This window comes from Megalobrama amblycephala, linkage group LG20 (assembly GCF_018812025.1).
Source record: "Megalobrama amblycephala isolate DHTTF-2021 linkage group LG20, ASM1881202v1, whole genome shotgun sequence".
Taxonomy (NCBI): Eukaryota; Metazoa; Chordata; class Actinopteri; order Cypriniformes; family Xenocyprididae; genus Megalobrama; species Megalobrama amblycephala.
In genome coordinates this window covers 2,887,672-2,912,658 of record NC_063063.1, presented here as the reverse complement: position 1 = coordinate 2,912,658, position 24,987 = coordinate 2,887,672, and the positions used below count along the sequence as shown (strand labels likewise).

At 34.8% G+C, this 24,987-nt stretch overlaps 2 protein-coding genes across 2 annotated transcripts in view; both read right to left on the bottom strand.

The window, feature by feature from the left end:
- Positions 1 to 7,901, bottom strand: part of LOC125255481 (ras-related protein Rab-26) — a 100,146-nt gene extending 92,245 nt beyond the window's left edge. Inside the window, exons 1-2 of the mRNA XM_048170772.1 lie at positions 7,335 to 7,901; positions 3,893 to 4,003 (exon numbers count right to left, since the gene is read on the bottom strand). Of these exons, the coding sequence (XP_048026729.1) occupies positions 3,893 to 4,003; positions 7,335 to 7,505 (282 nt within the window). The 5' untranslated portion in view covers positions 7,506 to 7,901. The remainder of the gene's footprint in view (positions 1 to 3,892; positions 4,004 to 7,334) is intronic.
- Positions 7,902 to 13,261: 5,360 nt separating this feature from the next.
- Positions 13,262 to 24,987, bottom strand: part of lmf1 (lipase maturation factor 1) — a 46,593-nt gene continuing 34,867 nt past the window's right edge. The window contains 6 exon segments of the mRNA XM_048170645.1: positions 13,262 to 13,952; positions 16,154 to 16,266; positions 19,242 to 19,425; positions 19,538 to 19,691; positions 20,747 to 20,927; positions 21,142 to 21,309. Coding sequence (XP_048026602.1) covers positions 13,778 to 13,952; positions 16,154 to 16,266; positions 19,242 to 19,425; positions 19,538 to 19,691; positions 20,747 to 20,927; positions 21,142 to 21,309 — 975 coding nt within the window. The 3' untranslated portion in view covers positions 13,262 to 13,777.

Below are 24,987 nucleotides of genomic sequence, written 5' to 3'. Positions count from 1 at the left end.
CATGTGTATGTAAAACTAGATCAGTGCATTTCATAACCTGAAATCTCAAGAGTGATTTGTGCAAAGATGAATCTGATTGGACTGGATCTTTTACACAGCCAGACACAGAGGAAAAAATAGACTCAGTTTGTCTGCCAGTCTTGTAAGCGAACAGAAAGCACAATATCAGTACAGCAACTGTCCTTACGAGTGTAAGCCACGAGACAGGCTGTGATTCAGGGCTCTCAACACTGGGAAATGCAATTGAGTGGTGTGAACCCATTTTTTCCAAACACCATTCACATGCAAATAAGCCTCTCTGGCATTTCTGCAGATGTACCACTGAAAGTTTCCTACACCTACAGCTCTGCTATAAGTGAGCTTTATGAATACATTCAGCTGGAGATCACACTTGCTGGCTGCTGGTTTCATGTGTTCAGATTTAAATGAAGTAAAAGGGCAGGACTATCAGTCACTCCGGACGGGCGAAGAATTTATAATGCTGCAAGAATACAGCTGCACACATTGTAACTCTGCTTTAAAACGTATTAAGATGTACAACTGTGTGCGGTCAACATCATAAATGACCAGTTTGCACGCAGCAATTCTGCCAAAATAGTGCTTTAAAATGCAACCTCTGTGTCCATTTACTGTAAATTGGATATAAGATTGGATATAATCTTGCACAGACAAGCAGTTATATCAGATCAGTCACGTTTTATGGCTCTAATTTCCAAAACAAATAAGACACTTTTATTCTCTTTTACAATCACTATGTTGTTCATTTGGCCGAGACTTTCATTTTCTGTTCACAAATTGATCAGTGAGTCTAAATTATTTTCTGTGGTAATCGACAGCATGCCACAGATGTTGTGGGTAGAGCATCACTGCACAAAATGATTTCTAAAATAGTATTTTTTTTTGTCTTGTTTTTCAGTGAAATATCTAAACATTCTTAAATCAGGATAGGATGGTTACTTGCAGGGTTATTATTGTTTTTTTTTTAAAAACATAAATGTCTAAACTTGAAATAAAATAAACATTAACTGAAATAAAAATAAAATATTTTTAAAAATGACTTTATTTCAGTTGTTTGCCAAGGCAACATTTCTCATTTTTGGTTACTTTAAGTTGAAGTACTACAATAACTCAAACTAAATACTAGGGATGCACAATATATCGGCCACCATATCGGTATTGGCTGTTCATTTTTAATGTTATTGTTATTGGCCCAATAAGAAAATGTGGCCAATATATGAAAGCCGGCAAATAATGGATTTCCTTCAGATGCACACTCTTTGACATGATGGTTTTGAATTGCTTGAAATATGATTGAAGTCACTTCAAAAAGGAAAATACAGTTAAGTATAACATGTGCAGCGTAAGTCTGTCATATAGGCTATAATATTATAATCAGAACATTATAATTGTGTGCTTGGGACATGGATTTAATGGTGAGATGGATTGTATATTTGAGATGGACTGTATATTTTCAGTATGTAAGCAAATTTGCACAATTTATGGATAAGTACAAATTCTTCCACTAAAATTTAGCTTGATTTAAAGGCAATGAAATGGATCCCAGGTCTAAAGTACCGCATCCAGCAGTCACAGTGAGAGGATAACAGGGATTACAGATGAAACGGCTCAATTACAGCACAAAGTCTCTCCTCTGTATCACTGTTTACAGAGCACGACTTCACATAAATGCTGTTTTCTGCAAATCCGACAAGTCGATTTCTAGCTCAACCACTGGCAAAGTGTAGTTTTATGTGCATAGGAATACCTGTTTGTCCAAACAGGAGCAGACAGGATTGGGGGGCAGGGGGATAGTCAAAGTATGAGTGAGTTATTTAATCATTCACTCAGGCGATTTGTTCAAAACACAGATTCATTCAGGAACAAAACAAGTAATCGCCTTTATGAGTGAGTCATTGACTCATTCGCTCAAATGATTCATTCAAAAACACTGATTCATTCAAGAACGAAACATGCAATTGTCTTTATGAGTGAGTCATTGAATCATTCACTCAAGCAATTTGTTTTAAAACACTGATTCAATCAGGAACAAAACAAGCAATTGCCTTTATGAGTGAGTCATTGAATCATTCACTGAGGCGATTTGTTCAAAACACTGATTCATTCAGGAACAAACAAGCAATTGCCTTTATGAGTGAGTCACTGAATAATTCACTCAGGCGATTTGTTCAAAACACTGATTCATTCAGGAATGAAACAAGTAGACAGGCTTGTTCGAGATGCATCAGCACTGCGCAGACCGATCGGCGAATGACATCAAAGTACATCAAAGAAAGCGAATCACAAGCATAAGAAGTCATATGCTCTCCAATCGCTCACACAGTACTTTGATGTCATACATCGATTGGTCTGCTCAGCGCTGATGCATCTCGAACAAGCCTATAGTCTTTATGAGTGAGTCACTGAATCATTCACTCAGGTGATTTGTTTTAAATCACCAATTCATTTAGAAATTAAACAAGTGTCTTTATGAGAGTCACTGAATCATTCACTCAAATGATTCATTCAAAACACTGATCCATTCAGAAATGAAACACCACTGTTTGTAACAATTTTATAACCGTTTGCCACATTAACTGAGGGTAAAATAAAATAGAACACATAAGTATTTGAGGATTAAAAAAAAAGGGAATATGATTGAGACAACAACTCAATCTGGTATGACTGATGCACAGCAAAATTAAATATAAAATGGTTATCATGTTCCTATGTATGATAAGCCATGTTGCTTCACATTTTCTGCATCATATCTTAAATAAAATCTAACGACCATGAATTTCATTCGAACTAACTTTTGATGAAAAATCTTTTTAAAAAGGCCTAAAAAGTTCAGCCACAATTTTCACTGTCCATCTAAAGAGAGGCATTAAATGATGCCCTTTCAGAATTACATTGACTAAAGCAGTCCGAACACAAAGACACTTTGTCCAATCTTCTAGATTAGTTCACATAAATGATAAAGTACTGGGCTTGTGAAAAGCCCGCATTGCCCTTGGCTGTATTGAAGTAATGGAAGAGCTGAAATGATGCACAGCTGTCTCAGGACACAAAATCCTTCATCTGTTCATGTCGTCTGTCTGTAGTGCTCTTAAAAATTGTTCTGAAAATACAAGCCCTGAGGAGCTTCAAAAGATAATGATGGATTCTTCTTATTGATATAAAAGAAAGAAGACACACAAATGGCTTATTTTATTGCTAGATGTAACAAATTATGGCTTTGTTGCTTCATAGCGGCTAAGCACCAAGAAAATAAAGACTGCCATCATTTCTTTTTAGGAACCAATTGATTTTTACTTAAATGAGTGCGACTGAGGGTTGCATTGACATAATAATTGACTACGAATTCTAAAGCTGATAAAATACATGCATTTATTTACATGAATGCATGTATGTCTTCTCTAATGCAACTGAGAATTGCACTGAAATAATAAACAGATATAAATTCTAAAGCTGATAAACCACATTTACCCTACCGGAATATTGTAAAGTCTGAAATAATTACTATTTTTTAATGTTTTTGAAAAAAGTCGCAATGACAATTTATTTCAATAGTCCTATTTAGAAATTCTACTAACTACAATTACTACACTATTAGTTGGGTAAGGATTAGAAGAATAAGTTGACATGTACTTGTAAAGTTACTTATAGTCAGTAAAATGCCTAAGGTGGACCATCACAATAACAAAGCCTCTTATACTCACCAAGGCTGCATTTATTTGACCAAAAATACAGTAAAAAAAACAGTAATCAAATTAAATCAAAGCACTCTTGGTGAGCATAAGACACTTCTTACAAAATCGTAATGAATCCTAATGAACTTTTGACTGGTAGTGTATATGCATTAATGCATGTAAATTTCGTATTTTCTACTCACCCTGAAGTCTATACCAACTGTTGAGATGAAGCTCCCAGCCAGAAAAGCTCCATCTTTAAAGCGAACCAACAGACAGGTTTTGCCCACCCCAGAGTCACCGACCAGCATTACCTGGAGAGAAACACATATTAAAGATGGAGCAAGACATGCAATATATCCCATCATCTTTCTCTTGTCTTCCCTGCCTCTTATTCTATTAAGAGACAAAACAACCTCTCATCTTTCCATCAGTGTCAATCAAACTATGTCTGCTTCCCTGCAGCACTTAGAAAGACTCTTTCAAGGCTGTAAAGATTAAAGGCAGGAATATCGTAGTGGGAAGGAGGGGTTTGCTTGCAGAGAGAGGAGATTAGATCAAAACTACAGTGCACACTTACACCAAAACTCCACTTTCACAGCTTTAAAACTGTGATTTTCCCAAAAGGAATGGATTTTGCTTTGTTAAACCTATATAATCTCTTGACATACTTGAACTTCATTTCAAAATAAATTCACGGTTTTATTTAGATTCCCCTCAGACCTGCAGTTAAAACGTGCAATAGACAAACAAGCTCAGGTGTCTCCCCTTGTGAAAAAGAAGTGCACTTATGATTTCACTTTTTCAACTTTAGTTAGTGTGTAATGTTGCTGTTAGAGCATAAACAACATCTGCACTCAAAGTTCAATGCAAAGGGAGATATTTTCTTTTAAAGAATTCACTTTTTAAGGACTACAACAAATGGCTGGTAGAGACTACAACAAGCTTCTTCCTGGGTTGGTGACATCACTAACCCTAAAATTGACATAAACTCCGCCCCCGAGAACACACAACAAAGGGGGCGGGGCCATGTTGGGCTGCTTTAGAGAAGAGGAAGAGTTGTTGTAGTAGGTGTTGTTGTCATGCCGTCATTTTACGCCGGACTGCTTCACAAACGAGGGTCAATTCAACACAAAAGATTAACATGACGGCACATGCTAGTGGATGAGTTGAATCAACTCCACAGCAACTACATCAATTTATCCACTAACCATTCAGAAACGTCCAGTTTCATTCTAAAAGTTGTAACTTCTTCCTGAGTCTCTCCATCAGTGTCGACTCCAGTTTGAACAATGTAAGGCTGAACACCGTTACTGACAATCCTCATTTTGGCTGCGTGAGATTCTCCAGCTTTGTTGTTGTTGAGCTGTTAAAGCTCCGCCCTCTTCTGGAAAGGGGGCCGGGAGCAGCAGCTCATTTGCATTTAAAGGACACACACAAAAACGGTGTGTTTTCGCTCACACCCAAATAGGGGCAAATTTGACAAGCTATAATAAATCATCTGTGGGGGATTTTGAGCTGAAACTTCACAGACACATTCTGGGGACACCAGAGACTTCTATTACATCTTTTAAAGAGGCATTATAAGTCCCCTTTAAAAAACTGTACTTACCCATAATATAACATTAATGAAATAAAAGGTCACTTAAAAGAGAATACACTTTCATGACTGTTTCTTAACACACAAGGGAGTAAAAAAAAAAAAACTCTTAAGTTCAACTTATTGCATTTGATTTAAAAATCTCAACACTCAATTGCATGTTATTTACAATTAAAATAAAATATTATACATTTTCTTTTAATTGTAAATAACATGCAATTGAGTATCTGAAAACATTATTCAGTTCACACCAAGTATATTCTCTTAAAGTATATTATTTCCATTATAAGTACTCTTTGTAAAAATATGCTAAACTGTACTTTTCACAAGTTTCATTAACGAAAGAAGCTTCTTGAATGAAATTTTTCACAAACAGCATTGGTTGATTTATAATATTTACAACAATGCTAAATGATATGCAGCACAAGTAAAAATGAGTAGAATGCACATTAGGAAACACTGGTTTAAATTTATGGAGCTGCAGCATCAGTTTGGCGCTGCACCGCTATTCCTGTTCCTTTGCATTGTCCAATCGTAAGTGACTGCTGATGATTCCTGGTTGCATTTGATGCAATGTATGTAAGCCTATGCATATGATTCATCAGGGAATGATTATATAAATGCATTAATCACCAGATCAGAACTGTCTTCCACACCAAAGTCATCTAAACATTTCAGACTAAATATGCAAAGCTAAAAAAAACTCCTTATGCAGAATGTGACAGGAGAAAACTGAGAATGCTTGTAACTGAGCATATTTGCATCAGACTGGATAACCCAGTTGCTGTGCTCTGGCTTATCTGTATTGACACAGCTGTTCAATTAGAGGCTGCGCTTAAACCCGAGTCAAACGGAGCACGTAATTCTCATCCATATGGGACAGCTGGATAGTATTTCATTGTTTTTAATTATTGTTGTAGCATAAATAAAAGCCACAAACTCCATGCATAGTAAAGCTGCACACAATAATTGGCTATGAAATATAAATTTTATAACACAGTAGCCATGTTTATGCTGGCAAAATATTTATGCATGCACATGTATGGCAAGCCATTTTAACACTTTCCCTTTAAAACGTAATAGTAGGCCTATCTATTTAAAAATGAAAAAAGTCTGATTATTTTAAGTAGGACAATTTATTGAACAAACTTTAAGAACACTTTTTTAAAAGCATGTGTTTTATTACTTTGCTATATCAGGCTTTTATGCCTCATTTAATATGATATAGTGAGAATATGGAGGAAAAAACAGCTCAATTTTATTCAGAGACTTTATTCCCAAACAGAGCAAAAAATACGCAATTTAGTGCAGATGCTGATATTTATATGGACAAAGATGAAATTTTGATGTTTTTAATATAAATCACTGAGATCTTTAAAATAGTATAGCAGATACTTACATAACATGCACACAAACATCAGTCATCACTCTCTATCTCCAAACAATATTAAGATGACATTTAAATGCTTAGTTTTATGATCAAAGCTCTGTAGTTTTAAAACATATAATGCAACACAATGATGACTTGAGAGATGAACAAACCCTGAAAAAGCCTGATGATCATATTTGATACACACACACACATATATATATATATATATATATATATATATATATATATATATATATATATATATATATATATATATATATATATATATATATATATAAATCATGAGTTGCTGTTATTTTTAAGTTTACTTCAGCAATACTTAGAATGAAGTGAATAACTGACTATAACCTCAGAAGCCCAGAGAATCTTAGTTACCTCAAATTAGTTACCTACTAATTTGTGATAACTAGAACTAGTGATAAGATACTAATTAGAACTGGAATACTTAATCTTCTGAATGGCTAGTTAAATTCAAATATACTACTATGTAATGAAACTACTTAACTCGTAAATATGAAAAATAGGCTACTAGTATATAAAAATATATAAAAATACTATAAAAATGCATGAAGGACTAAATGTGTAAACGGCTTGCCATACAGCATGATGTTCGCGTTGTTAAAGCAGAGCGTGTGTTCAGCTCGTCTCGTACCTTGAAGGCGATGTCGTAGAATTCGCCGCTGTTGCTGAGAGACGGTCGGCTGGGATGCACCACTCCGTTGGACTGGGTCGGGACTTTCTTACCCTTCTCTTTATCGCTCATAGGAGATGAGCTCGGTGAATTTGAACTCCCCTTTCCTTTGACCGCTTTTTTCCTCGACATAATTATTATGTATTCCTCGTGTGCGACGAGTAATTTATAAAGCACGCACTATTCAGCCCCAGGTTACTTTTCCCGATGTATAGCCTACGTCTTAGTAAGCGTGAATGAACTTTTCATCAATAAGCGTGCGCATGACTTAGTGGTTCCGTCAAATAAAGAGTGCGAGCAGTGCACCTGCTTCTGACGCTCGAGACTGGTCCAGAATAGTGCAAAGAAAAAACGTCTCTGCCTCCTAAATGCACTTGTGCTGTTGCTCCGTCAATATGAAAGGGAAAATTCACCTCACTCCTCTAAGCAGCGTAGTAGTGCACGCGCGCAAGGCGCGTTGTCAACAATCAGTGGAAGTGTTGGCCACGCGCACACTGAGCGCATCCTGGCAGCGCGCGAACGCTCCACTTGTTGGAATACAAAACCCTCTTAAAGGCGCAGTCTTATTTTGATCAGGATTAGTTTTAAGTATGATGGCTTGACAAAGAATGAACTCGAAGATATCAGCAGGCTGATTAGACAGCTAAAAGTTACAGCATTTTACAGCCCTTACATTAACACGAGTGTTTACACTCCAGCTGAGGTCACAAAACAACACTTATTCTTCCATGACACACAACACACTTTTTTTCTTAATATGGAAGCTTGTTTCCGTCACAGAATAATAAAAAAGAAAAGTCCGACTTTGAGATATAAGCTTGCAATTGCGAGAAAAGAAGTGAGAATTGTGAAATAAAAAGGCGCAATTATCTTTTTCATTTTTATTCCATTGTGGAAACAAGCTTCCATACATTAATGTTTTTCCTGGAAAAAGTCGCTCATTCTTCACTCTAAAAAATAACCCAAGTTAGGTTAAATATTTGATCAAACCTGCTGAGTAGTTTTATTTAACTCAACAATTGTTTAAAAATTACTATATTGCTTGCTTAAAAAGAACCCAAAATAGTTTTGAAATTAACATTTATTAATATGTTTAATAAATGAACATTTATTAACAAGTATAATAAACAATAAACATATTAAAATTAATAAATGTTCACCTTTTGATTATTATTGTTGCCTCTAGTAATTATGTGTCTGATTTTAAATTTCCAACCTATTTTGGGTTCATTTTAAGCCAGCTGTATGGTAATTTTTAATCAATATTTGAGTTAAATGAAACTACCCAGCAGGTTGGTCAAAGATTTAACCCAACTGCTGGGTCAAAATAACCCAATCTCTGAGTTTGTACATATTTAACCCAACTTGGATTGTTTTTAACCCAGCATTTTTAGAGTAATTTCAATAGTACATTATGCTACTATTAATGAAAGTAACCAAAAATAACAAGATATTTATGTTGCAATATTCTTGGCCGGAATATACTATAAGTTGGACCAGACTTTATGCCGACAGTCAAAAGTCTGACTCGTTATTCAAGTGAAGATATGACTCATGTTCAAGTGTGGAAAATATAACACCAGTTTTTCAACACAGACTCTTACATAAGCTTCAGTACATGTATAGTCACTAGTGACTCACATGACTAAAAAAAGCTCTCCTTTGTTTCAATCGTAATAAGAAAATTATTCCTTAAAAACAAAACAATTATCCGCAGCCTTAAGATTTCCTTCTGACCATCTGCTACTGTCATGAATTGCATGAAGTGCACTAAATGACTATCCCACAAAGGTCATTTTTATCCTACACCTGTCACTTGGATCAGTTGCTATAGTTACGTTCTAATTGATTTCTTCCTTTCTCAGGCTCAGTCTAACATATCAAACTTAACCTACAGGCAATACAATCTCTCCTTTATGGAGACACACTGTCACTTCCTAATATAATTACTCGTCATGAGCCCTTCACTTATTCGCCGCTGCAAATAAAGGATCTGTCCAATGGCTACAACTGCTCAACCTAAATGAGGAAGGATAATTACCAGAAACAGATGCTCAAAGTCAGTGAGAGATCAGTTTAGAGATGGCCGGTCTGTCTTGCGTCTGCGGACACCAGCGCTTGCCAACTGTGGCTCATTATGACATCATGCAGTTACAGCCGGGTCTTATTCTTGAAGATTTGATGATCTGATGAAGACAATCTAGATCCAGAAAAGACGGAACCTGCTTCAGGAGGATGATGTTCATTATATTATATCCTAATCTAGATCCAGAAAGGATGCACTTCTGAAGGATTATATTATATTGTATTGTATTATATTATATATTAGTCACTTATGTCTTGTTTAGTTCATTTTTGTTTTGGAAGCCATTTACACAACACTGTTTTCAACTAAAAACAAAACTTTTTACTAGGGCTGTCAATCGATTAAAAATTTTAATATAATTAATTACACACTCTGTGATTAATTAATCTAAATTAATCGCATACATAATTTTTGCTGTGAAAGTATTAAATATTTCAATTCAAATGAATCAATGCAGGGTTTTTCCTGGGGCAAAAATGGTCTTCGGTGGTGACAGACATGGTCATCCACACAAACAGTAAAAAGTGCCCTACCCACGTAATCTGCGAGCCCGATACTGACAATAAAGTACCCGTCACTCTCACTGTAATTCTTTCTTGCCCTCTTTGCAAAAAAAAAAAAAAAGTGATTTTATAGCTTTGTAAGAGAAGATGCTTTTTTGCTAAACCTGAAAAGTATTAAAAAGTAGCATTTAGAAGTTATATTAACTAATAATATAATTTTCTACCATATACAATTGAATGCACCTAGCTAACAACAACTCGCTTTGTTCTGGTTTCACCTCACTCCAGTCTAAACTAACTGATTATATAGCTAGGCCTAATTTACCACACATTGTCATTTAAATAACCTGAAAATACTGTGGATTAAGGCTAATTTTACTAACCACTCTTGCTAAATTTCAGAGTTGTTCGAGTAAATGATTCATTATAGACCGTGTGGACAGATCAGTTGTTGTCATGATTCATTAAAATGAATATGTTCAAATGAGTCATTATATCACAAATCGGACATTAGCGGGCGTTGACGCGTTGCGTGCGAATCGCGACTGTTATTAGGACATCGTAAAAGATTTGTCAACACAGAAAACACTTCACCACTGGATAGGATTTTCTTTTTGTTTTCTGAAAGTGTGGTTTATGTCAGCTGCATGTGCAGTGCGCCTGTCAGAGAAGATGAGGTGACGTTCTTTTGAGCACTATTCACACCCAGCGGTTATTCAGGAAAAACATTCTCCGAATGCGCCTCGTGAAACATGGATTCGGTCTTACGAACTTTTAGCATTGTGTCAGTTGATTTAGATTATTATGTGTGAGGTAGAGAGAGTGCAAAGACGGTGTTTACTTTGAAAGAGCTCGCGCATACGAGAACGACTCCAGGTTCAAAGGTCAATACGGAATGGATTAATCTGCGTTATTTTTTTTTAACGAGTTATTTTGACAGCCCTACTTTTTACACGTTTACACGACAACAACTTTTTGGGGGCCTGAAAATGCAAACTTTTGAAAATGGGATTCAAAGTGCAAGTTTTTGAAAAACAACACTCTAAAAAATGCTGGGTTAAAACCATCAAAGTTAGGTTAAATATGGACAAACCCAGCAGGTTGGGTTAAAGGGCACCTATTATGCCCTCTTTCACAAGATGTAATATAAGTCTCTGGTCTGGTCAAGTTTCAGCTTAAAATACCCCACAAATTTGCCCATATTTGGGGGTGAGCAAAAACATGCCTTTTACTATATTACTATATTCCTGGCTAAAAAAATAAATCAAAAATTGGTTGAAAAAATGGCTGGGTGAAAACAACCCAATCCCTAGGTTTGTCCATATTTAACCCAGCATTTTTTAGAGTGAATCCCGTTATAATTTCTGTGTAAACTACAAAAACACAAATTTGTGAAAATGGTGATGTCAGATGCATGCACATTAAGGGCACTATCATACACCCGCCGCAATGCGGTGCCAGGCGTGACGCAAGTGTTTTTTGCTAGTTTCAGCTCGACGCAGTTATCATTTTCACATTCTGCGCCACGTTGTTTAAATAGCAAATGCACTCAAGCCCATCTGCTCGCCCATGGACGTGCTGGTCTGAAAACGAGGTGTGTTCAGGTGCATTGTTGGCGTGTAGCTATTTTGAGCCAGCTGAAAACGACTGCGCCAGTGACCAACAAAAACCTGGTCTAAAGTCAATGGTGCAATATTTTTTTGTTATTTAAAGAGCGCATTAGTAATATGCACCTATATGCGGGTGCACAACGCGCGTACACTCTGCTTGTTACACACACAGCAGCACACAAACATGCCAAATATTAAAAATAAAAGGATTACAATATAAAAGATTATTATTGTGTGCATAAAGATTAAAATGCTTTGGTGGAATCTGGCTTGACCCGTAGATGTCCCATAGACGCTTCTCTAGTGAGGAAACAGATCTGCTCGTTCGCAAGGTTAAAGCAGTGTTTCTGCTTGCAAATTCCGCCATGTAAATAGCAAATCCGCCATGGTGCGGGCGCAACTGGCTTTTAAAGGGAATGGGAGATGAGACTCTGATTGGTTTATTGCACGTTACGCCCAAAACACACCCACGACTCATTAAGAGACTAGATACAAACCCTTTTAGATCAGTGTTTCTCAACCAGGGGTCCGTGGACCCCTAGTGGTCCTTGACATAATGCCAGGGGGTCCTTATAAAATATCTGAATATGAATTTGTATATTTTGACATTTGACATGTTCCCATACAAAAAGAAGATATGAGATGTTTACATATAGTCCACAATATATAATATCTGCCTTTACACAAATTAAGCAGTTCAAAAGTTTATATACACTTAACTTATTACATCGCCAACTACTGGTCTGGCAGTAGAATACAGCGTTTCTAATTGTTTTCACAGACCTGTGTGAACGGGATAATTTTGATAATGGTGTCATCTTTTTTTCTTTTTCTTTTTTTTTTTCAAATTTTGGATGCAATTAATCATGATTAAACGGATTTCAGCACTAAATATTAAATATATTTAAAGAGCTATTGCTTTTCCATGTCTTATTCATATCTACTCAAATAGGCACTTTAATGCTCTCTCTTGAACTGGTTGTAAAATAATAATAATTAAAACATTTGACAGTTTTGCATAGTTCTGTGTAACTGAAAAAAAAAAAAATGACAGGAGTAATACACTGAAATTAGGACTGTAAATTGTGTTAATTTAGTATAGTTTTTTAAAAGTGTAATATAATATAGCATATTATAATTTAAATTTATAATGGAGTATAATTTATTATTGCAATAAAATATTAACACATATAATCATGCCTATTCCTGACTTTTCTCAGCAAATATTGACATCAGTTATTTTATACTATTCATTGTAATTAATTTGTTTACCAATACAGCTCTTTTTTGGAGCTGCTCTCTTCTCAGCACAGAGATGACGTCTGTCAACGGACTTCAATTTATGTTTCCATGCACTCTATACACATATTGTCTATTTTCGGTCTGTCCACACTTCTATTTTTACACTACTCTTTTTATGCTTTTTTATCCACTACAGTTTCTACCTCAAAGCAACACTGCATCACTCACTTGTCAGTATACATCCCATTCTGAATGTATTGTCTGTGTTTATTATTAATTTGTAAAGGGTTTGTATTTATATCCTGTGTGTAGTGGACACAGCATTAGATGAAAACCTTTTGAAAACCTGAGATGCTGCGTTTGTTCTTCTAGCACACAGGAGCAAACATTTAGACTTGAGCGTGTTTCACACTTGGCAGGATTGTTTCGATTAAAATGATTGCTCTGTTAGGACTATTTGTCTTGTTTATTGTCTTGTCCCAAACTCACAGCTGAGCCAATGTTGTTGCGCTGGATTTGTTGGAATACACAAATGAAGCAATTAATAAAAAGAAAGAAAAAAGACATTGTTTTAATCAGATGAACCACCTGAAATTGATTTTTTAATTATTATTATTTCTGAAAATCATTTATTGAATGAAAAGCTCAGCTGGTTATTTGAAAATAATCTGTATGTTTGCATTATTTAATGTTCAACAGTATCACAGCAATTACAATGTGAATGTAGCGTTTGATAGAAATCAAAATCATATTAATACCAGAAACAGGCTGTTTTTGTTGGCAGGCTTAAAACAGCCCTGGATTCAACACATGCTTCTCTCCTCAGGGACACAAAAGAGTTGCCTTTAGAAGTCTCTTATGTAACAGATCGTCTTTGGCACAGTTCAAATAGGATATACTTCAGTGTGTGACATACAAAAATGACAAATGGATGTCCAAGATGTCCTTGTATGGGAAGACGGCTTATCGGCTGCCTGGTAGAGGCCAGTTTCTGGACTGAAAGTACCCCCTGAGGCCGTCCAGGTTGACCGGGGGAAAGTAGGGTCCGATGCGCTTCCTGACCCACCATTTCCCCTGGGCGGCGCTGCTACTGCCAGGCCGTGTGAATTTATATCGAAAATGCTCTCCTCGAATCCACCTGAAACGACAAATGCATCAAATCCAACTCAGCACATTCAGCTCATGCATTTTGAAACATGTTTAGCTCATTTCATTCAGAATTCGAGAGAACTCTGAAAGCAATGCATGTACTGCATCTCACTGCATTCAAAGCCGTTTAAAACTGTGATAAAAGTTCCACAGGAAGGAGCTAAAGACTTCAGTTTCAACATAAACATAAAGTGACACTGAAAAGAATCACTTTGAGTGATAAGATGCACTTTGAAGATGCACGTGTGTTTAATTGTTGCACAGTATAACAAAATATCAAAGCAAGTGTCGATCTGCACATTCATTAAGGACTGATTATTTATGAGAACAAGTTTGCCGTAATATTGTTAACTGAAAATGTGACCCAAAAAAGATGGAAATGAGAATAATTTATTTTTTAGGGAATAAAAATGTAAAGAAAATATTACATAATATTAGTAGTATTATTTGTCATTTTTATTATAAAAAATATTGTTAATTGAAAATTTGACCAAAATAGATGAAAATGGGAATATTTTTTGAGGGACTAAAAATTAAAAGAAAATATAAAATAATAATAATATATTTAAATATTGTTATTAAATATAGTATAATAGCAATAATTGTTTTTAGTTTACCATTATTATTATTATTATTATTATTATTATTATTATTATTAGTAGTAGTAGTAGTAGTAGTAGTAGTAGTAGTAGTAGTAGTATTACTATTATTACCATTATTATTATTATTATTATTATTAATATACTGTTAATAATTGAAAATTCTGAAAAAGGGAATAATTTAAACAACTTTTATGAAATAAAAATGATATATATATAATAATAGTAGTATAATCTGTCTTTATTATTATTATTATTATTATTATTACTACTATTACTATTATTATTATTATTATTATTATTATTATTAACAATATACAGTTAATTGCAAATTTGACCAAAATAGCTGGAAAAGATTTAATAAATAATTTAATAAATTTTTAGGGAATAAAAATTAAAAAAAAAAATTACATAATATTAGTAGTATTATTTGTCATTATTATTATTAATATACTGTTAATTGAAAATTTGACCAAAATAGCTGAAAATGGGAATAATTTAATTTTGAGGGAATAAAAATTAAAATAAAATATTACATAATAATAATAATGATAATAATAATAATATATTTAAATATAGTTATTAATATAGTATAATAGTAATAATAGTTTTGAATATTGGTTATTATTATTATTATTAATATTAATATACTGTTAATTAAAATTTTAACCAATAGCTGGAAAAGGGAATAATTTAATTAACTTTTAGGAAATAAAAATGAAAGAAAATATTAAATAATAATAATTAATAATAAAGATAATATACTTAAATATTAAATGTAGTATAATAGTCATAATTGATATTTTTCATTATTATTATTATTATTAACCATTAGACTGGGTAAACCCAGCCTGATCTGCCAGCGATTTGATTTCGCCCCGGCAACTCAGTCTGGAAACCCGTACATTCATTTCTACTGCTTCTGTTACACTTTTGCGGGAACCAATCACAGACTGGCTTATCCACCTTGCTCGCTATTGGCGGGTATAACACGATGACGATAGAGAAGCGACGGCAAGCACGACCGTCAATCCAATTCCTTTTAACCTCTCGACGATGCTGAATGACTTCTTTAGTTTAGCAAACAAATCGCTCGAGTAGGTGTAAATATCACTCACTTTCATGTTTTTTTTGCACAACCTGCAAAAATCGCTCGATGCCATTGCTGCTTCTGCAAACCGCTGATCAATGCTACAAACCAATACAGACTAAACCTGTCTGGAGTTTTCGCATCGCTCTGCAAAGTACGTCACCCAGGATCGTTGATCTGATTGGTTGAAGGACTATCCAATTGCGTGAATAATGCTTGTTGATCACGCCTCTTGTGCAGTAGAAAATACATACAGACTCCGCAGACCAATGTTCAATTTTAAATTGAGCTTGGTCTGGTGATAGCCAGACAAATTAATTATAATAAACACAAAAAACAATAGATTAAAATAATAAATAAAAAATGAAAATCCTCATCCAACCTGGTTTAAGTCCTCTAATATCGCTTCTGATTTTATTTTAATTCATAATGTAATATTTACAGTACATGCCCTGAGTGATATCTGATGGTTAGTGAACTTCTTCTTGTACTGAATTTTACCTCGGTTTCTCTCTGTCCTGGAATGGATTGTGTCCCATTAGGGAAAGAACTGTCGAGTCATTTGCCAGCAGTCTGCCTGCGATGTGAATAACCCACTCGCTCTGCTCGTACGTCTGAAAGAGACAAAGCCAGAGAAATGAGCACCGTACCACAGCGCCAGAGCCGCTCAAACCAAGATCAGTCACAAACTCCCTCATCCACACTACACTGGTGCAAAGATCTCCAGCACAACTCCATCTGTTACAGATGTTTACAGCAGAACGGTTATTGTAAGAAGCTTCCATCACATGCTGCAATGCAGCTGTTCAAAGATCACATTCGCTTAAAGATCACAGTCATCAAACTCCAGCATCACTGCAGGTTTAAATCCTGAGAGGAAAAACTTCACATCTGGGACACCGTGAGATGTCTGTTTGTACTATAAAACAGCGATTCAGGAGATTGATGATCTCATTTGTCTGAGCAGCTGAATTCTTATCGGTGTGTGTGCGCGCGTTACGTAAGGGTTATAAATAATCTTAACGCTTTCTATTGACCAGGGTTTTTGTACCTGGGTAAAATTCATCTCCTGCTGTAGGAATCATTAAGAGAAAGTGAGGGCAGTGATTTTATATCCATTTGATTTAAACTGACAAAGATGCCACAATTCAACTCACACATCCACATTACAATTGAGAAAAAATATCAAATAAAATGGCAAGCTTTTTGGTTTGTTTGTTTGTTTTGGAAACTGTCAATGACAAGTATAAATGTACTCTTTATATTTATTCATGTTGTACAAAAATGATCAGAAAAAGTTTTTACACAAAATTTGGTCAAACCATCCTGTAAAAAGTTTATATTTTCCTCACACCTTAAATATACACTACCGCTCAAAAGTTTGGGATCGGTAAGATTTAAAAAAAAAAAAAACAGTAATATTGTGAAATATTATTACAATTTAAAATAACTGTTTTCTATTGGAATATAATATAAAATGTAATTTATTTCTGTGTTGGAAATGTCACATGATCCTTCAGAAATCATTCTAATATGATGATTTGCTGCTCAAGAAATATTTGTTATTATTATCAATGTTGAAAACAGTTGTGTATTATTTTTTTTTTTTTCAGGATTCCTTGATGAATAGAAAGTTCAAAAGAACAGCATTTATCTGAAATACAAAGCTTCTGTAGCATTATACACTACCGTTCAAAGGTTTGGGGTCAGTAAGAATTTTTATTTTTATTTTTTTGAGAAGAATTGGATTTTTTTTTTGCATTAAATCGATCAAATTGACAGTAAATTCAATTTAAAATGTAACAAAAGATTAGATTTCAGATAAACACTGTTCTTTTGAACTTTCTATTCATCAAAGAATCCTGAAAAAAAATATTGTACACAAATATTTTGTACAATTGTACAAAATTAAATGTTTCTTGAGCAGCAGATCAGCATATTAGAATGATTTCTGAAGGATCATGTGACACTGAAGACTGGAGTAACGATGCTGAAAATTCAGCTTTGCATCACAGGAATAAATTACATTTTCAAATATTTTCAAATAGTAAACAGTTATTTTAAATTGTAATAATATTTCACAATATTACTGTTTTTTACTGTATTTTTAATTAAATAAATGCAGCCTTGGTGAGCAGACGAAACTTCTTTTAAAGACATAAAAAATCTTACCGATCCCAAACTTTTGAACGGTTGTACGTGTGTATATCTCTTAAACATTATTTTCAAAAAAGTTTTTAAATATATTTTTCAAGGGAAATAAAAGCATATATATATATTTTTTTTTTTTTTACAGATATCATGATTTATTAATATATAATTATTAACAGCACATTCTGACGCTGTTTAATTTATGCCCCCACCCAAAATAACATCAAAATGAATTTTAATGCGGAAACTAAAAATATCTTCATCAGAGAAGAGGTGTATTCGAGTGATTTTTAATGTATTTTTAATGTAGTTTTGACATCGATTTGCAGATGCTAAAAAACCCAGGCTTAAAGTGGCGTTATGATTGCTGTATTTTTTCAGAGTATATATTTTTTAATTATCTGAAACGACTTCTATCATGCAATTAATGTCACGCACACAAAACATACAAAGTTCACACATTTGGATTGCCATTATAATTCATGTCTGTTTACATTTCTGTTCTGTGGTGAATATCATTAAAAAATAAAGGATGTGTTGTGGAATGAGGAGAACTGAAATACTAAACATTTATAGTATTTACTTAATATTCAGTAATAATTTCAATTTGACAGCACTGACAGTCAGATAAGATCAAAACTGAATTGATCTGAATAATGACACTGTCTTTTTAGAGCTGTTTTACAGCAGAATTTGAATTTGTCTCATATTTGATGAAGTTTCCTGTTTATTAATCCAGTATTAAAGTTCTCTAGTCTTTTCTTCCCTATTGTGACGTATATCCGAACAAATGTAGGGCGGGGCATGAGTCTGTCTGTGGGCAATTAATTGGATTGTTGTGATTTGCTATTGGTGGATCTCATTTGAGTGACAGGTTGCCCCGCCCTCATCACCAGAGAAGAGAATTTTGTTAAAACTCAGTTATTCTGAGTCACATTCATTTTACAGGGATCCTATTTTTAATGCACACTGTTTCTGAACTCCATTGTAGTCTTGAGTTTTCTTCCAGGAACGAACACGTCACAAAATTCCTCATTTAAATAATTCATATGCAGAATAAAGGGGCGGGGCCTGGTTGAGTTAGTTAACAGTGTGTTGAAATTTGCGGTTATGGTAAGGGGCGGGACATTTCCCAAACACACTCGAAGCGCTTGACCAATCACAACACACTGCTCCAGCCAACCAATCAGAGCACATTGAGCTTTTCAGAAGGAGGGGCTTCATAGAAACAGAGCTTTACTGACAGACTGGGAAGAGAGGAGCTGCAACAATGGAGAATATGAGGAAAATAATGTGGTTTTTTTTAACATTCAAGAGCCCAAAAACAAACTCAAGACATTGTAAAATGGCATTATATGACCTCCTCATTTATAATAAATACTGCAATATTCCATAAAAAACCCCAAGAATTGTCCATTTTAATTTCATGGTGACTAACCTGGAAAGCAGCGAACCACATGAGCCAGTCCAGTCTGTAGTGATACGGCGAGATGAGGCACGGCCTTCTATCCAGAGCTCCAGGTTTGCACAGGAACTCGTACTCCTCCCATACCACGTCCTCTCCGGTGTGGTTGACGCTCAGCGTGCCCTGAAACACCACCTCCGTCCGCTCCTTAGTGATACTGCGCCGTCAGAGAGACACGGTTAGAAGTGCACCGGCTCTGCCATCTGCTGGTTACTGTTGAGGTTTATATAGAGAGGACTGAAACGCAGTGATAGAGATGGATGCGGTACCTGCCGAAGGCTCCGTACGTGTTGACGATCCGCAGGGGATCAAATGAGGTGTTCATCACCTGTCTAGAGCTCAGCAGGTTCATCACAACCGGGACGCTCAGATAAGCTATCAGAATCCCCAGAGACACATTCAACACACGTCTGATCAACATACCTGAGCCAGAGAGAGACAAAGAGAGACAGTGAAGGAGATAAACAGGAAGAGGAACTGAGTGACGGAGCCCAAACTGGAACCGAGATTGACAGGGTTGATTATAAACATACTGCTTTATGTTGAAAGCTTTTACTCATCAAGGACATATTTAATTGATCAAAAGTGACAGTAAAGACATGTATAAAGTTACAAAAGATTTCTATTTCAAATAAATGTGTTCTTTTGAACTTTCTATTCATCAAAGAATCCTGAAAAATAACATTTATGACAGTTTCCATAAAAATATGAAGCAGCACTGCTGTTTTCAACACTGATAATAATCATAAATGTTTCTTGAGCAGCAAATCATCATATCAGAATGATTTCTGAAGGATCATGTGACACTGATGACTGGAGAAATGATGCTGAAAATTCAGCTTTGATCACAGGAATATATTACATTTTAACATAAAATCATATAGGAAATAGCTATTTTAAATGGTAATAATTTCTCACTATTTTTACTGTATTTTTTACCAAATATATACAGCCTAGGTGAGCAAAAAGGCAATTTTTTTTAAGAAAAATCTCACCAAACACAAACTATGGAACGGAAGTGTCAATAAAATATCATTTAATACAGAAATGTATCAATAAGAATAGTTAAGCGTAATATTTTACCCAAATTTTGTGTGCAATGCATGTTTTGTATGTTTTATAAGTCTGTTATGTTCTTTTAACAATTTGCTTATTCTGTTTATTTTGGTATTTATTGCATTTTTCTTGATTGTACAGCACTTTGGTATAACATTTCTTGTTTTTAATTGTGCTTTATAAATAAACTTGATTAAAGATGCAACAAGCTAATATCAAACTCAATAGAAATCAAATGCGAGTCGAGTCTCCAGTCTGGCACGGATTTAAGCAGAGAACGAGTAGATCCCACAAAACTACAGGCACTTGATGGACATCTCATTATTTATTATTATTAGCATTATTAAAAACTAAAAACTGCCAGGATAAGCCAAAGACTCAAGTCATTGAATAACCATGCGTAAAATAAAACACACAGAGACCTTTAGTGGCCGGTGGTCTGTGTCCTGCGGCCTCCTCCATCTGAATCTTCAGTAAAGTCTGTCTGGCTACTCCAGAAGGGCGGAAGAGAAAAGCCAAAGCAGCATCATCGAAACAGGCCAGACTGGGAACTATAGTCAGCCAGTTCAGGAAACTCAGATTCCCACTGATGATCAGAACAACCTATCATCATAGACACAGAAACACACTTCAAACGAGAACATTTTTGGTTGAGCTGAGTGGTTGAGTGACTCAGTGTTGCCACTAGATGGCAACAAAGTGTGATTAACTCCCTTATAGAGGACCATCAAAACAGTCTAAAATCATTTGGAAAATATTAAACAGCAGCTTTCACGCTGGTGATTATAACAGGGGAACGACAAGTGATGAAACCCGCCTGGAAGAGGATCTGCAGGACGCCGTTCACCATGCACATCCGGCGGCCCATGAAGGTGAAGAAGGGCACGACGAGCTCGATGAAGTGATTGCTGAGAGTCTCAAAGCGATGAAGCCACCAGGGCGAACGATGCATGTAGTATGACATGGGGTTCGGAACCGGCTGCGTCTGACAGACAGAGAGAGACAGAAAGAAGAAGATTATATATTATGGAGTGTATAGGATTCAAGATTCGTAGGGCCCTACAGAGGGTTCACTGCTCCCTACACACTCATCAGGGAACATCATTTCACTGAAAAAAAGGAAATTTGGCAAGTCCTGCAACATCATGTGATACTTCAGTTATGCACATTAAGCAAATATAAATAATAATGACAATAAATATTTTCAGATGAATTTAATATACACACATATATATATATATATATATATATATATATATATATATATATATATATATATATATATATATACACACATATATATATACATATATATATATATATATATATATATATATATATATATATATATATATATATATATATATATATATATATATATATATATGTGTATATATATATATATATATATACATACATATATGTGTGTGTGTGTGTGTGTGTGTGTGTGTATGTATGTATGTATGTATGTACAGTACAGTTCAAAAGTTTGGAACTACTAAGATTTTTAATGTTTTTAAAAGAAGTTTCGTCTGCTCACCAAGGCTACATTTATTTAATTAAAAATACAGTAAAAACAGTAATATTGTGAAATATTATTATAATTTAAAATAACTGCGTACTATTTAAATATATTTGACAAAGTAATTTATTCCTGTGATGCAAAGCTGAATTTTCAGCATCGTTACTCCAGTCTTCAGTGTCACATGATCCTTCAGAAATCATTCTAATATGCTGATTTGCTGCTCAATAAACATTTATGATTATTTTCAATGTTGAAAACAGTTGTGTACTTTTTTTTTCAGGATTCCTTGATGAATAGAAAGTTCAAAAGAACAGCATTTATCTGAAATACAAAGCTTCTGTAGCATTATACACTACCGTTCAAAAGTTTGGGGTCAGTAAGAATTTTTATTTTTATTTTTTTGAAAAGAAATTAAAGAAGTGAATACTTTTATTCAGCAAGGATGCATTAAATCAATCAAAAGTGGCAGTAAAGACATTTATAATGTTACAAAAGATTAGATTTCAGATAAACACTGTTCTTTTGAACTTTCTATTCATCAAATAATCCTGAAAAAAAATATTGTACACAAATATTTTGTACAATTGTACACATTAAATGTTTCTTGAGCAGCAGATCAGCATATTAGAATGATTTCTGAAGGATCATGTGACACTGAAGACTGGAGTAACGATGCTGAAAATTCAGCTTTGCATCACAGGAATAAATTACTTTGTCAAATATATTTAAATAGTACACAGTTATTTTAAATTGTAATAATATTTCACAATATTACTGTTTTTTACTGTATTTTTAATGAAATAAATGTAGCCTTGGTGAGCAGACGAAACTTCTTTTAAAAACATTAAAAATCTTAGTGGTTCCAAACTTTTGGACTGTACTATATATATATATATATATATATATATATATATATATATATATATACACACACACATATGAACAGCTGTGTTTTTAGTATTGTTTATATATATATATATATATATATATATATATACACACACACACATATACATACATACATACATACATACATACACACACATATACATTTATATATACAGATACATATACATACATATATATATATATATATATATATATATATATATATGTATATATATATGTATGTGTGTATATATATATAAATATATATATATACATACATACATACATATACATACATACACATATTTTTAAATATAATAAATACTACTAAAAATACTATATTTCATATGATTATCCCTATGAAAAACATCAAAATCCTCTAAAAATCTATTAAAATAACTATTACAAAGAAAAAAAAGTTGATTTGAACAGGACTGCAAAGTACATTTATAGCATTTCGACACAGTAAAAGCATAACTTCTGACTGCTGCTTAAAAAGCCCCAGAGCTCTTTTGCTCCAACCATTGCTTGATTTTAAAGGTTTTTGAGTGTTGCTTAAAAAAGCCCATGAGCTTTCAGCTCAAACCCTTGGTTGATTTTAAAGGTTTTAGAGCCAATTTTGAACTCAGTTGTGGCTGCAAATGAGGCGTAGTTAAGTAAATGGAACTTGCGTCTGACGGAGGCATATGACACTAATCACAAACTCACAGCACACAGGTGGCAGAACTAGAGCTGAAACAGACACACACACTTTGGGGTGTGTGTGTGTGTATGTGTGTGTGTGAGTGAGTGAGTGTGCTTGTGTGTGTATGAGTGTTTGTGTGTGAGAGAGTGAGCGTGTGTGCCAGTGTCTGTGTGAGTGAGAGAGTGTGTGTGCATGAGTGTGTAAGAGAGTGAATGTGCATGTATGCGTAAGTGTGTGTGTGTCTGTGTGTGGGTGTGTGTGAGAGAGTGTGCGTGTACGAGTGAGTGAGTGTGCGAGAAAGAGTGTGTGTGTGAGTGTGCGTGTGTGTTTGAAGCAGCTTCACCCTGAGGTCAAGACAGGTGTGTTTGACTAGATTAAACATGATGACACCAATCTGCATGAGCTAAATAAATCTACACCTATAACTATCAGCACTGACTAGTTTGCCAAGTCTTCACGTAAGTGCAAAAATGTTAATGAAAGCCCAAAATAGTCTGTTTATTTCATCAACACCATTAATATAACAGAATACTGTTTGCAATGTGATAATTAAGATAAATGTGAACGCAGAGATCAAGTGTTTGTGCAGACGAGCTTTATCCACAAAGCAAACAGAGGCGTCTGTAACGTCTTTCAGAGCGGCACGTCCCACGACACGCTCACCGTTTCCTTCCCCTGCGCCCATCATAAGCCATGCCTCGGAGGAAAACTACCTTAAATAACCAAACTAGACCCATGTCTGCTGCCTTCATTGAGTAAACATGAAAACAGTGGCCTTCTCACCCACCGGCTACCCCGTCCCAGCATGCTTTGCGCAGTGTTTGGGCAGTGTGAAAGGGAGCAGTGTGGCAGGAGGAAGGATGGTGCGCTGACTGGCGCCTGTGGTGGCATCTGTCACTGAGAGCGTTGAAGTCATTGGCTGCATCTGAAATCGCATACTTCACTACTATATAGTAGGCAAAAAAAGTTTGGACACGGGGAAAATGTGAGGCCATGGGAAAGGATTTATGAATGGCAGTGAAGCGAAGCAACTGATGCTGGTAGGTCATGTGATAATGATAACATGGTGAATGTAGTACGACCAGATTACATTCATACTGTATAGAACATACTTTTTTAGTTGGTTGTGAAGTAATTCATTATTCAAAATAAGTACCTACTCAAGAGAGTATGTGATTTCAGATGCAGCTATGGAGATTGGAGTAGTAAAGCAAGAGTCAACCAGCCACTGGTATTAATCCATGGAATGAACATTGACAGTATTTTTTTTATGGAATATTGCATTTATTATAAATTATTTTTCCACGAACATTATTATTGTGCCTCGTAATCTTGAATCAGAATAACTTCCCCTCCCTCTTGCAGAAACATCTCTTCTCTGATGACGAGGGCGGGGCAACCTGTCGCTCAAATGAGATCCACCAATAGCAAACAACAACCATCAATCAATCAACCATCATCAATCAATCAACACAATCAATTCCCCACTGACATAATCAAGCCCCGCCCTACATCTGTTCTTTTTTGAGAAGCTGTTTCACTCAAATATACGTCATAATAGGGAA